This window comes from Procambarus clarkii, chromosome 51 (assembly GCF_040958095.1).
Source record: "Procambarus clarkii isolate CNS0578487 chromosome 51, FALCON_Pclarkii_2.0, whole genome shotgun sequence".
Taxonomy (NCBI): domain Eukaryota; kingdom Metazoa; phylum Arthropoda; class Malacostraca; order Decapoda; family Cambaridae; genus Procambarus; species Procambarus clarkii.
The window spans coordinates 18,617,230-18,630,951 of record NC_091200.1 but is presented as its reverse complement, the minus strand read 5'-3'; the positions used below and the strand labels follow the sequence as shown (position 1 = coordinate 18,630,951).

General features: G+C 37.9%; 1 protein-coding gene across 1 annotated transcript; it reads right to left on the bottom strand.

The window, feature by feature from the left end:
* Positions 1-4,926: 4,926 nt before the first annotated feature.
* Positions 4,927-13,617, bottom strand: LOC138351917 (phospholipid phosphatase 5-like). Its single transcript, XM_069304057.1, has 6 exons — positions 13,253-13,617; positions 10,505-10,610; positions 10,084-10,231; positions 9,795-9,941; positions 7,165-7,332; positions 4,927-6,537 (listed from the first exon to the last, which is right to left on the bottom strand). Exons 1-6 carry the CDS (start codon positions 13,327-13,329, stop codon positions 6,326-6,328), a joined length of 858 nt encoding a protein of 285 aa, XP_069160158.1. The 5' UTR covers positions 13,330-13,617; the 3' UTR covers positions 4,927-6,325.
* Positions 13,618-13,722: the final 105 nt, after the last annotated feature.

Here is a 13,722-nt window from a genome sequence, read left to right as displayed (position 1 = left end):
AACAGACACCATTTAAAAAAAAATCGTGGGCAACATTCCCGGGTGTTAGGGCCTCAGTACTGAGTGAGCCACCAAGGCTGGTGCACGCAGTATGAGCTCACAGCACTGCTGTTCACCTTGTGACCACATCATCACCTAGAAATGTCAAAATATATACTGTATGTACATGCTATTATTTAGTGATGATAGTATTACAGAAGACCCCTGCTTGTGATAAAAAATGTCCAGGATTTTTATAATAGCAGGATTGTTGTGATAATTAGTGCTGTAGTGAGAGGAGTAATCTTGGTGGGGACGGAGGTAGCGTTATCTCCTGATTGTGTGTGACCACCTTTTACTGTCTGGACTCACTATATCAGCTTAGTGGTTCGCTATGGTGAACAAAACATGCAGATAGTATATTATAATATCTGTATATGGTGAATAAAAGCAAAAAACAGTACAGTATGGTGGGAAGAGAATGCTGGTGATTCAGGTGAGGTGAGGGAGGAATGGAGTGGCAGCCAGTGACTCCTTGCTGCTGTTTGACTCGGCATACCAACTTAGTGGTTCCTTATGGTGAACACAAATGTAGATACTTATATATAACATGTATATATAGTGTAATGACAGCAAAAATAAGTATTGGGAGAATTTTGGTGAGGCAGGTGGCAACATCTGTGTGACTTGTCATGCTGGGTAAGGGTGGCCACTATGCTCTTTGTGCACTATACCAGCTTAGATGAACAGTTATGGTGAACAGAACATGTAGATACTTATATATAACGTCTGTATATAGTGAATAAAAGCAAAAACAGTATGGTGGTAGGAGGAACTTGGCAAGTGAGGAGTTTTTGAGGGAGTGAGTGGTGGCGAGTGGCTGGCTGCCATATGTGGCCACTCCTCGTTGTTTTTTGACTCTCATTATCTGCTTAGTGGTTCATTATGGTGAACAAAACATACAGATACTTATATATAACCTGTGTATATAGTGTAATAACCGACAAAGTATTTGTTCACTGTTTTATGAACTTAATACTGTAATTGAATCAGTAATATGCGCACTATAATTTTGAGTACAGCAATGATCTATTGAATAATATTACGCCAAAAAAACAAAGAAAAAAATCACAGAAATAATTAGGTAATTATATCTTTGTGGCAACCCCCTGCCTGACAGCTTCGGTGAAGCAGAACTTCCCTGACGCTTGCTGAATCAGCGCCTCTTTTTTTTTTTTTTCTTCTCCAGACTTTCCCGACCTATTGTGGCCAATATATGCCACTTACGATTTTTTTTATTATTTTTCCTGTGATCAGGGAATTAACGGGTTAAGAAGTTTTTTTTTGTGTGTGCTTGTGGGTGACACAGGCCAAATAGCCTTTAGCAACACAAGGATTAAACTATATAAATTTCACAAATTACACACTTGAATAATATTACAGCAAAATACCAGATAAGAAACGAATGAGAAACATCAAAATAATTGTGAAATATATTTGTGACAACTGCCGCCCCACGAGGTGACGGAGCTGACTGACCTCGAGTACTCCCATCGCTCGGTGCCCATAATTTGCTCAACTTCCCAGCTCCACGGTTAAAGTATGTCACATACAATTTTTTTTTTAAGTTTCCTGTGATCAGAGACTGTATTTTAACAATATTAGAAGAGAAAAAAAAACATTCCCAATAATTTATATCCTACGCACAGGGGGGTGGGGGAGGTGCCATATTTGGAGCCCGAGCAGCACAGTGGTTAAGGAGATTTCACTACATCTAGCATATTTTCCTTTCATGCAGCTTTGAAACCTCATTTTCAAAGGAAGGAGGACCCATATTGAGGCTGATAAAATCCTTCAAAACTCATAAAAATGCCCAAAAGGATTTTGCTTTAAATAAGCTCAATGGTTTTCCCAAGACCCCAACACTCTTCGAATATTGCATTTATCTACGAAAATCACTAAAAATGTGATTGGAGCTATATTAAGAATTACCATTCATGCCCTAATATTTCCCATTCTCTAAGGCTAGTTTTACAGAGTGAAATTTTAATTTCAATGATGGACAACTTTCCCACAGGTCTGTGAACTCTAGCCCTGCTTCTTAAGCAAATTCAAACATCCCCTACTCTGCCAAATCTACAAACACTTATTAAACAAAGCCGGTGAGTAAATCTGGCCAGGGAAGTGTGCATGTTGAAATCGGAATTTGCCAAAATGTGGTTCTTTGACTTGAGGTTGCACTGTACAATGTAATTTGCAATCTTGTATATTTTGGTGTAATACAGTATCTTTGTCTTTTCAACCATCTCTTGCTATACAGTGTGGTGGCTCAAACAGAACTTCCACCATAATCCATGATCTCATTGAATTTCTGTTTTCCCATTTAGACCTCTTTCTCCCACACTGCCCTGCCTCATCCTTGGCAAAAGATCATACAATACTTACTCCCTCGACTTGGACACATTAGATTTATGTGCTTTTTCATATATCACCTTATAATTTGGTAATGGTATAGTACAGGTATTTGTAAAATCAAACCTGTCAAATTTTGTATTGCCCATTCAAATTAAACCTAGATTATTTTGTATTGCCTGTTAATTATGGAGCCAGGTGATATATATAACAGCACTCTTGGGAGTTTTAGTTTAAATCACGTTTTGGACATTTCGGTGTATGATAGTGCAAGGTACTCGATAAGATATGTAAACCCACTAAGCCTGAATTACATTTAATTTTGTTTTCATTAACTGTTGTTAAATTATGCTCTATTATTTTTTTTCTCTCCAATGTATCAGTGCACATTTACCTTGGAAAAACTCTAGAAGCCATTTAACTAATAGTTTATATTAGTAACAAATATTTCAGGAATTTAAAGATTACACTGTACATGCTTCTTGTATTTTTCTTGTTACACATATCAAACATCTTAATTATAAATTCATGTTGCCTTCCTCTTTCAAATGTTATTATTTTTTGGTGGGTTCTTATGAAATATATTTTTATCCCTGTATGATGTAGTCGGTGAGCACGTAGTGTGTTGCACAGACTACTTTTGTAGTATCAAATATCTCAGAATGTTCAGTAGATTGTATAGATTCACCAAATACAGTAGAAAGTGTAATAGTCTTAGACTTTGAGTACATTTTATATATTAGAGATTTATATTTGCTGCATCATTGAAAAAAAACAATCTTTGTCAGGACACTTAATATTTATACATTATAAATATATGTAGATATTAAGAAAGACATATTGATAAGGACGTTATACCAAATAAAGCTATAACAATTAGTTAAGTTGGCCTATTTTTTATTTTATGCACCTTGCATATTAAGTTACAGGCAGCCCCTTATATGTGCAGGGGTTCCATCCTCCGCTGTCACTCGACGTGTTTACAGACACATCGGCTCTGGGCTGGGCTTTCATAGCCAGCACTCAAAACCACTCTTTGTCGCCTCATTGTTCGGCGCTGGCTGAGCCGCTGTTACTTGTGTTTGCCGTCAATACAGTACTACTTCAGCACTGTGAACTCTTCTTTCATTTTCCTCTTGGTTTACGGGTTCCCTTTCAGTGTGATGTAATTTTTCAAAGTAGCTTTTCTGTTGGCTCTTGCCTCCAAGTGTAGAATTGGGAAGCTTCGTGCTCTTCTCTTCTAGTATTTTTTATTTTTTTTGACCTGATAGGCATTATGTTCATTTGCAGCCGGCTCCTTTTTATTTTCAAAAAATGAGTCGGCAGGCTACTGGAAGGGTCCTTTGGTTATTGATGCTTGGTTAATTTGGCCAGGGGGGTATATCATGTGCTGTGCCCAGTAGCAGCTCTGTGCCACAGATTCTGCCTCTGAATACTTTGTAGGCTGATACTTTTTCTGTTGCAAGGTTCATGTTTCTAAAATCATCCACATTGCTACTAAGTCCAGTAAACCTGTGGTTTACCCTAGTGCCCATGATGATAGTAAGTGTGCTGCTCTTGTGGTGGTCTGCTAACGTCATAGGCTGATATTCGAGTGGGGGGATTTGGCAATCTAAATGGTTTTGAGGACCTGGTATTTAGTTAATATCCTTGGGTCTCGTCTTGCCAGTATTACCTTGGTAGTCTCCCTGTTTCCAGTTCTCTCTTCATCTTGAATACCTGCCCTCTCTCCTCCATGGCAAGTTCCTCGTGTTTCTTCTCCACGAGTAGTTAGCTTCAGGAAGGTACAAGGAGCTCTCCCAAAAAATGTGTTGAATGACATGAAATGTCTCTTTTTGGATTAGCCAGTGGCTTCCCGATTCCCTCCCTTTCAGGTTTGTCAGTGTTTGTACTTGTCACATCTGCTCCAGAATTGACTTGGAACCCTGGGAAAGACCTGGAGCTCCACCCCTCGAGGGGTTAGTGCTAATGAGCTCGCACTTGTTTCAAGAGATTTTTAAATCTGTTTATAATATTTGGGATCCCATTTAACAGTTTCAAGACATGTTCTTTTTTACCTAGCAATGGTCTGTGTTGATTCACTGACTTTCTGGCTGTTTTTCTGGTGGGGTGATGGAGCGTTGCCCGCTCTCTGTACTTATTTGAAGGTGTCCAAGATTTGGCTTATGGTCCATGGTAGGACAAACAGAACTCTGTGGCTAATGTGACCTACTAATTCAGTCATCTCAACTACTGTATATAGTAGTGATATAAATTCTCAAGCTCTGAATTGTTATATACATGTACAATATGACAAAAACAAACATTAATTACATGTTACAGGAAGTGCCTGCTGTTATTATTACTATAAATATATCAAGAAAGTCGTACACTTAATGATAAGTCAAAAAATTTGGTGTAAAGGAAATATTGCATTACTCTATACAAAACTATTCGAGGTAACAATCGAGTATGAACCTCACCTGAATTTCATGAATACAGTACTGCTACATATCCATATTACAGAACTCAATTATGGGAAAATGAAACTCATCAAATTTTTTTAGTCTCAAATTGATACCAGATAATTAACACCATTAAACTTTTCATATACAGTATGTTAAAAAATAATACTAAACAAAACTGGTGAAGTGACATGCATATGGCACACACTGAATGGCAACAAATCACATGTTTTGTTTTCAGTATATGGAATGGTCAAAATACTTTATAGTGGAATTTACTGAATACATAAGAAATCGTAGAAAACAAAACTAATGCATTTTCATTATTGGAATGAGACTGTGTACATTATGTGAGATGTGACAGGGTAGTGAGGTGAGGGAGCTGGGGTGATGATGGGAGGAGGCAGTAAGATGAGGGAGCTGGGATGGGGGTGGTGTGGGGACAGGGACCTGGGGTGATATGACAGATGTCATCCTGGGTACAGAAAATATGGCATGATTCCCATATATTCACAACAGTTAAAACTTAAATTTCAGTCTTATCGCATCTTTCAATTCCTCAGTAGGTTCTCTACATAGATTTAAAATATCACCACAAACAAAATATTTTGTTTTTTTGCTTTGTACAATTTAAAGATGTGAAAGGTCACTTTATAGGCCTACATTTACATAGGTATTTTGTGTGGGAACATTTGAAATACTGTATTTTGTCCATGTAGTCAGTGTTACACTGAAACCCATTAAGGAACTGAAAAAAAACTGGAATTTCAGTATATTTCTGTTGCATTTGATGAGCTACTAATGTTCCCCTATATCTGCAGATTTCTGAAGGTATACAACCAAATCAATGATAAATTTGACATAGTATCCATTAAATACAGGATGCCATTATATATGCATATATTATGCAGTATTTGGTAATATACATCACAGTTTTTCTGATAAGTCTCCCACAAACAATGCCTCTATTTAATATTTAGAAATGCTAATGTTATCTAGCAATACCATTTAAAAATGCTAATATTTAATGAACACACAATTTTGGCATGGTACTAACCTTTAAATAAAACAAAATAAATTATTGTATACCAATAATTAAAAATATCATGTGCTGACAATTTTAAAATATATCTTTCTTCTTCGTTTCATTTGCAACAACAGACTTGCATGGTCCTCCAGTTCTTTATCTTTTTGTACTTTTTCTTTACAAGAGCAAGAACTTGCATGTAATTTTCCAGTAATAAAAATTACATGTTAACAACTGAAAGAATTAGACTAATATCCAACCCTAGACTTAAAGAGTTCAACAATTCAAAGTTCCATTTTTTTCATTAACAGTAAAAATATAGAATCCTGTTAAGTCAAAATTTCAGTGGAATGTGTCCAGTAACCTGAGTTATATAACTATATTCTTGCACATTCTTAAAATTATGTCCACTGCCTAGCCTTGAAGTAGAGAAGACCCCATTGATGGCAAAAGGTGAAGGAAACTACATCCACTTAATCTGCTCCTCCATAGGAGTTTCGGGATCAATGAAGTTTGGTACCTCCACACTAGGAGTGCCATTGACATACTTAGGCGGAAGGACAGTAGGTAGCATAAGGTAAGGAAGATGGCAGTGTGGGGAGGTGAGCCGAGGGTAGTACTGACGGTAGCACAGGTAAGACATGAAGAGCCCCAGCAGTGATCCTACCACTACATCTGTGGGAGAATAGTTTGCACAATTTTTTTTTAATGTACATAAATGCCTTGAAATATACCTAAATTTTTATCATGTACTATTTCAATGGCAATGCCCATGTTCCTTACTGTACTAATGATTCTGCAAACCCATTATACCATGTATATATGTATTTATGACCCAATAGTCATAACTGCACTATTTAGCCTGATATGCAAGGCCCAATTTGCTTACCAGGCATCAAATCACAATGTAATGGAAAGCTTACTCAATTCTTAAGTAAAAATAGTGAAAATATAAAATTTCAGGAAAATTTGGCTTAGGTCAACCACGCTGTTCGACATGGCTGCTCGCAGCATTGTCGAAAAGCCTAGTTGACCATACCACTAACCAAGAAGCCTGGTATGAGACTGGGTCACAGGGATGGTGATCCTCAGAATCATCAACAGGTACATAGGTAGTATATATTTGCCCACAAAACAGTATAACATGCACACAAATACAGTACAGTACAATATACTGTAATTTTTAATATATTATGAGGACAGGTTGCAGTTCTTAAATGTAATCAGCTACAAAAGGTTCAAATAAAAAACATTAAATGATATGGTAGGTTGCTACAATATAAGAAAAATTCCCTTTCTTACCTTGCCAATGGTGGTGATAATCACTGGTGCGTGAAAGTGCGATCATCAATGCCAAAATAAGAGGCGTCATGCCGATTACAAGCCTCCAACCCTGGCCACGTTTCTTACTGAAAACACTCAGTTTTCCAAAGATCCACAGGCTTAGAAACCCCAGGCTGCAAAATGAAACTGTCGACCCATGTTACAAAGTTATGAAAACAAATGGCAATGGGAAGGTTTGGTAAATGTATTGACCAAACCACACACTTGAAAATGAAGGGACGACGACATTTCGGTCCATCCTGGACCATTCTCAAGTTGATTGTGATGAGGGGAGGAGGCAAAGGCAATAAATAGGCAAGAGAGAGGTAAGGAGAAGGAAATCTTAGAGGAAGATAAAGACAAGGCAACAGGTGAATGTACTTGGAGAGTGGTTGGCTTCTCTCAAATATTTTATTTAATCATAGGGGGCTAAAATGGAGTGAAAATTGTATTGTGTGTGTTGATAAAAGATTTATAAATAGCCTGAAGGATGTATGCTGTGTGTGGAGTAAGTGGGAGGTGAGAGTCTCTATCACAGGAAAAATGTAGCTAAATGTCTAACTGTAAGGAAGATGGAGACTACAATTTAAAGAAAGATTAGGTTAAATGTTAAACAATGTGAATTAAGATAACTGAAAATGTGAATACAAAATGTGTATATAATAGGGATGATACGATGAAAACTATAGATGTGTGTGATTATAAGTTGGCGAAAAAGGAAAGAAGGGAGAGGTGTTTTATGTATTAGTGAGGCTGCTGAGAAGAAGATACAATACATGGAAGATATTGCCAGAGAAAGATGTGCTCAATAATACATACAAAAGAAATCCAGTGTTGAATGTGAAGAAATGCGTCTTTCTAGTAAGTTCCTTCAGTGGCTTCCCTAACTACCCGCCTGTTAACTCCAAGCTAAAGCACATCACCCATGAGTCACGAGCACCTACCAGGAAGCAGGAAAATAATCTGGTTCCCTCAATAGAGGCAGGGAAGTCCGGGGATACAAAATCAAGCCAGGTCAAAAGGTACAAAAAAAAAAAAAAAAAAAAAAAAAAAAAAAAAAAAAAAGAGGTTGAGTGCCTCAAAACCTGCAACTGGGAAACATTGGCAACCTTGACATAAAACACACACACACATTGTCCAGACCCAACTGCTAATTAGCCAATGTGCAACAGGTGTAAAGGTTTATCTTCCCATAGCATTATCTTGTCCTTTATTCCTCTCCATTTAGTCTCATGTTCCCATCTCTCCTTTATCCATTCCCAGCCATTTTACACATCCAAGATTGTGTCACACAGCTGTGCTTGTCAAAGATTAAACTCTGGTCAATTGGTCTCAACATATGACACCACCACTTCCACTGATATTCCCAGTGTCCTACTTATTTTGAATTTAAAGAAGTTCCTTTGTCCACTTTATTTATTCCCCTCAAAGTCTTGTATATAGTTATCATATCCCCTCTGTTTCTTCTCTCTTCTGAGATTGTGAGGGCGAGATCTTAACCTGTCCTCACAGCTGAGGCCTCTCAATTCTGGTACTAATCTTGTTGCAAATCTTCTGAACGTTCTCAAGTTTCAAAGAAGGATACCAGGCACAAGGGCTGCTTGCTGAGAGCAGAACAGAAACCTAATGCAGACTAAAGAGATAAAAGAAACTGAGAAAGGCATCAGTGCACCATATAAAAGCACATACACCCTCTCTGCATTCTAGGAGAAAACCTTGACCATTCCTAACCTTAGAACCTAACAGAGGAGTCACCAACTTGTACACTACCTAAAATGAGGTACCCTCCCTCAGGAGACTGGCCTCTCAGAGATGGACACTCGAACCCATCAAGAAAAGCAACCCTGTCAGAGGGTTGCAAGACCAGCAAGTGACTAGAGACTGTAACGAAACATACAGTTCAAAATGAACTGTGAAACCAAAGTCTACACAACAAATGAGGCTTGTAAACATGCTTGTGAAGCAAATAAGAAAAAGGGCCTGTGCGGGACAAAGTCCCGCACAAAGCATGGCCAGCACTCCTAAAAAAAATTATGGTACTCAAAGGGTTATTGCCAACTGGGAGAAGCTGTAATAATCAAAGTAACATTAGACGATTGCCTGATGTGGCTCGCTGACTGATCTGTCAGCTCCTGGTGCTGTCACATGGTGGTTAGCAGTTGGAACTAACTACTGTGCAAACCATTTGCCAATTTATTTATTTACCATGATGATGTCTGTTTTGTTTTGCCCTACGTTTCAGGTGGCTGCCATCATGGCGAGAGTGATCACAGATCCCCCTGCTCTCTGTGACTATGTGAAGGAGTCAGGTTTTGGCCTCTGGTCCCTTGTAGGCTTTTATTGACTCGTCTGGTGTGACTGGAGAAGTAAGGAAGCTAACTAGTGAATAGCAACAGGAAGCCACCTTAATAGCCCTCCCAGAAAAATCTGGTTTAACTAATATTTTTGATGCATGAGAAAGGATTCAGTTCCTATTAATCGAGAATAGTATGACCTTTCTGAGTATTGAATATTGTATTCGGTATATCAAAATTAGTGTTGCTTCTGTACAGATTTTGCTACATAAATTACTGAAATATGAAGTTGAAAACATTAGAGGTAATACATACAAGACGAATGTCCACTGGGAAAGCTCTTGCGTCCCTCCTGTATTATTAAAGTTTCCCCCGTACATGCTGTGCCTATGTCGATGATGTCTTCAAGATCCTCACGTCCATCCGGAAAGCAGCGATAAAAGAAATCTGGCCGTGGTCGACCTAAATGTGTACATTTTATGGCATTTTAGAAAAATGCAGTGATGAAATTTTAAAATTATAGCTCATTTTCAAAGAACAACACATGTAAAATAATGTACATTTTTAATAAAATTGACAGTTAACGTGTGCCTAATTTTCATACCAACAACAAGTTTGATGATATTTGTGATGACCCCATTCAAGCCAAGAGCAAGTGACAGGGCAAGAAGACCTTGACACAGTTCTGTTCTATCACGCTTTATTATGAAGTAGAGAAGCATTACTGATGTGGGAACTATAAACACAAGTGGCTGTAAAGGAAGGAAACAAATGATAGATCACGATGAAATACTATGCAGTCAAACAATTCTGAACAGAACTAAACAAAAAATTTAATTTTATTAAATATTAAATTCTCTACTATGATGGAATAACAGCTTTTATAATACAATATTGTACAGTATTATCATGAAGCGTCACAAATTTACAAAATTAGGAAACTGCTACTCTGTTCTAGTTTTAAATATTGCTAAGTGGCAATGATTTTCAATAAATGAGTATGGAGTTCATCTTACAATACTCACCCACAAGATGGTACTTGGTACATACGAGGGTGTACGAGGGTTTTTGTATAGCCATAGCTCATCTATGTGAATTTTCCGGACAAATGGTGAAGTTTGCTCCAACTCTCTGTATACAAAATTAAAATTAGAAGTAATTAGTTTGGTAATGAATAAGGAAATTTAGAATGACATATTTATGTAATTGGTCAAAACATGTGCAAGTTTTTAATGCTTCCACTAAATGGTAATCTTGCAGTTGGCCTCTTGATCAACAGTAGTGACTGTTCGCAACATTCATAAGACCAAAATTAGAATATGCAGCAGTTGTGTTATGTCCATATCTCAAGTAACACACCAATAATCTAGAATGGGTGCAAAGATATGAGCTATGAGGATAAATTAGAGGTGTTAAATATAACAAAGCTGGTAGGAGGAAAAGAGGTGATATGATCACTACATATAAAATAGCAACAGGAATCTAGTTGACTAGGAGGAATCTTAAACCTGTATCTTTAAAAACACAGGCCAAAGATTCAAGCTAAGGAAACAGGTGCCTAAAATTCAGATAAATTCAGGCAAAAATTATACAAATGTTCTCTTTTGCAAACAGAGCTGTAGATGGTTCGAACAACTTAAGTGAAAAGGTGATGGATGCCAAAAAAGTCAATAGATTCAAAGTATCATGTGAGAAATATTATAAGGCAGACAGGCCACCACAATCATAGCTTTCAACCTGTAACTACACTTAAGAATTAAACACTCACTGTATTTCACCAACCTAACTTCATGACCACTACTACCTGCTATTGTATTTCACTCACCTTGCACTCCTGATTATGAAATATACAAAGGGCATTAAATTCAGCTACCCAGAAAATCACATCAGTCAAAGAACATATGAAGGAAAATTTGTTCAAAACATCAAGATCTTAAATCCTTTATGTTTTTATAAGGACTATAACCAGGACAAAAGGTTCAGAAGTACTGTACCTTTCAAAAACGAGACTAACCAAGTTATAATTGACAATAAAAAGGCAGTCATCACTCTGAATGAATACTTTACATCAAAATTCACAATAGAATATTAGACATCCCAACACCATGATACATGATTGAAGCAAAGGAGAATGAGTTACAAGCAAAACATTCAGGAAGATCACTGACAAGTTAAAAGAATCTGAAGCTTTAGGTGTGAACAGATATTGAAGTAAAATTGTAAAGAAACTAGCTGATGACCTTCATCACTGAAACTCGTTACCCCCATCTTTAAGAAAAGCAGAAAACATTAAGGGGAAAAACTACCAACCAATCAAATAACTGCAAGCCCATAGAGAATCCTTAGGGAGGAAATTATTCACCATCTTTCAGTGCATAATTTTGTAAAATCAAAACAACAGTTTTGTATAAAAAAAAAAGGCCTAACCTCATCATATTTTGAGAAACAGTAACTGCTTACTCAGACAAAAAGATTTCTAGTAGATGTAATGTATATGGAATAAATCCACAAGGGCCGTGACAAGGATTCGAACCTGCATCCGGGAGCATCCCAGACACTGCCTTAATCGACTGAGCTACGACAGGGAAAAGGGTTGAAACCGAAGTTCTACTGAACTTACTGGATCCCGTAGCCTCTCCGAGGCACAAACCAGGCTTTTACACAACCCCCCTGCACCCAAGCTATGTCAACAGGCTGTTCTCCCTCTTCGCCCTTACATCATCACACACAGAGATCACACTAACGTGATGCATCAAATGAATAAATCCACAAGGGCCGTGATGAGGATTTGCCCTTGGGATGCTCCCGGACGCAGGTTCGAATCCTCGTCACGGCCCTTGTGGATTTATTCATTTGATGCATCACGTTAGTGTGATCTCTGTGTGTGATAATGTATATGGATTTGTCTGAAGTTTTTTATAAGGTGTCATATGGAAGATTGTCACAAATTGCAAACAAATGGAATAAACAACAAAATACTAGAATGGATAAAACAATGGTTGTTAGTGGGGTACTGCAAGGTTCCATCATGAGCTAAAACCCTCCTTTTTTTCACAATATATTGTACTGTACATCAATGACAAAGGTCAAGGGGCCTGTTCAGGGACTAGAGCTTGAACATTGATCCTCGGAACCACCACACGGTTCAGGAACCTCAAAGTAAGGTACCCTGTATGAGTTGTCTGCATGTGGAATGTATTAAAAGATGCCTTGGAAGCTACTTTAGTTCACAACTTTAAGGCCAGTCAACAAAGAATTTGTACATCAGAATAGTTAAAATATAATGCAACAAATACAACGCTTGTAGGTTGAGCATTAAGAGCTATATAGTACAGTATTTCAATTTTTCGTAGCTACCGATGGGTAAGCACAACTGTATAAGAACATATTTCACCTACCTACCTTAACCTACCTTAATCCAGTGACCACCACTACCTACTGCTGCACAATATTCCATAACCTATTCAACGTTTGTGAACACCACTCCCTGCCCCACTATTCTATTACCTAACACAACCTGGTGAACACTACTACTTGCTCCAAGTATCATTAGGTTAGGATTGACCGTATTAGCTTACATGAAGCCATTAGGCTTGGTTGGGTTAGGTTAGGTTAGATTGATTTCGGTAAAATGTGACTTATATTTTCGTATTCCATAGCCTATCTTAACCTAGTGAACACCCATACCCTAACCTAACCTAGTGAACACTAGTGTGTACACCAGTACAGTACATTAGTACTAACCCAGGGCGGACATATTGGGACATACTTACAGGAATACAACAGAAAGAAAGGCTCGAGTGAGGATTTCCAGCCAAAATGTGGCTTGAGTTTCTATCCATTTCAACATGGTGTTGAGAGGAGCAGGATGGTAAACAAACCGCCACACGGATGGTAAACAAACTGCCACGTGGACAGGGAAACAAACTGCCACTTGGATGGTAAACAAAGAGCCAGGTGGTTTGTATACAAAGTCAGAAGGCTAGTAGGCAAACTGCCAGGTAAACTGACAAGTTTACACCTGCCCCATCAAGCTGGCGTGAAGGGGTAGCAGGTAGTCACACCAGCTGGCACCGGTAGGGAAGGCTGGAGGCTCCCGGCACCAGGATCATATCGTACACTTCTAACTTTTCAATATACTTTGTTTTCGAATTGATAAGATTGTTTTGTCGGGGACAGGAAGCTTGTGTGTATGCATGTATGTATGTATGTATGTATGTATGTATGTATGTATGTATGTATG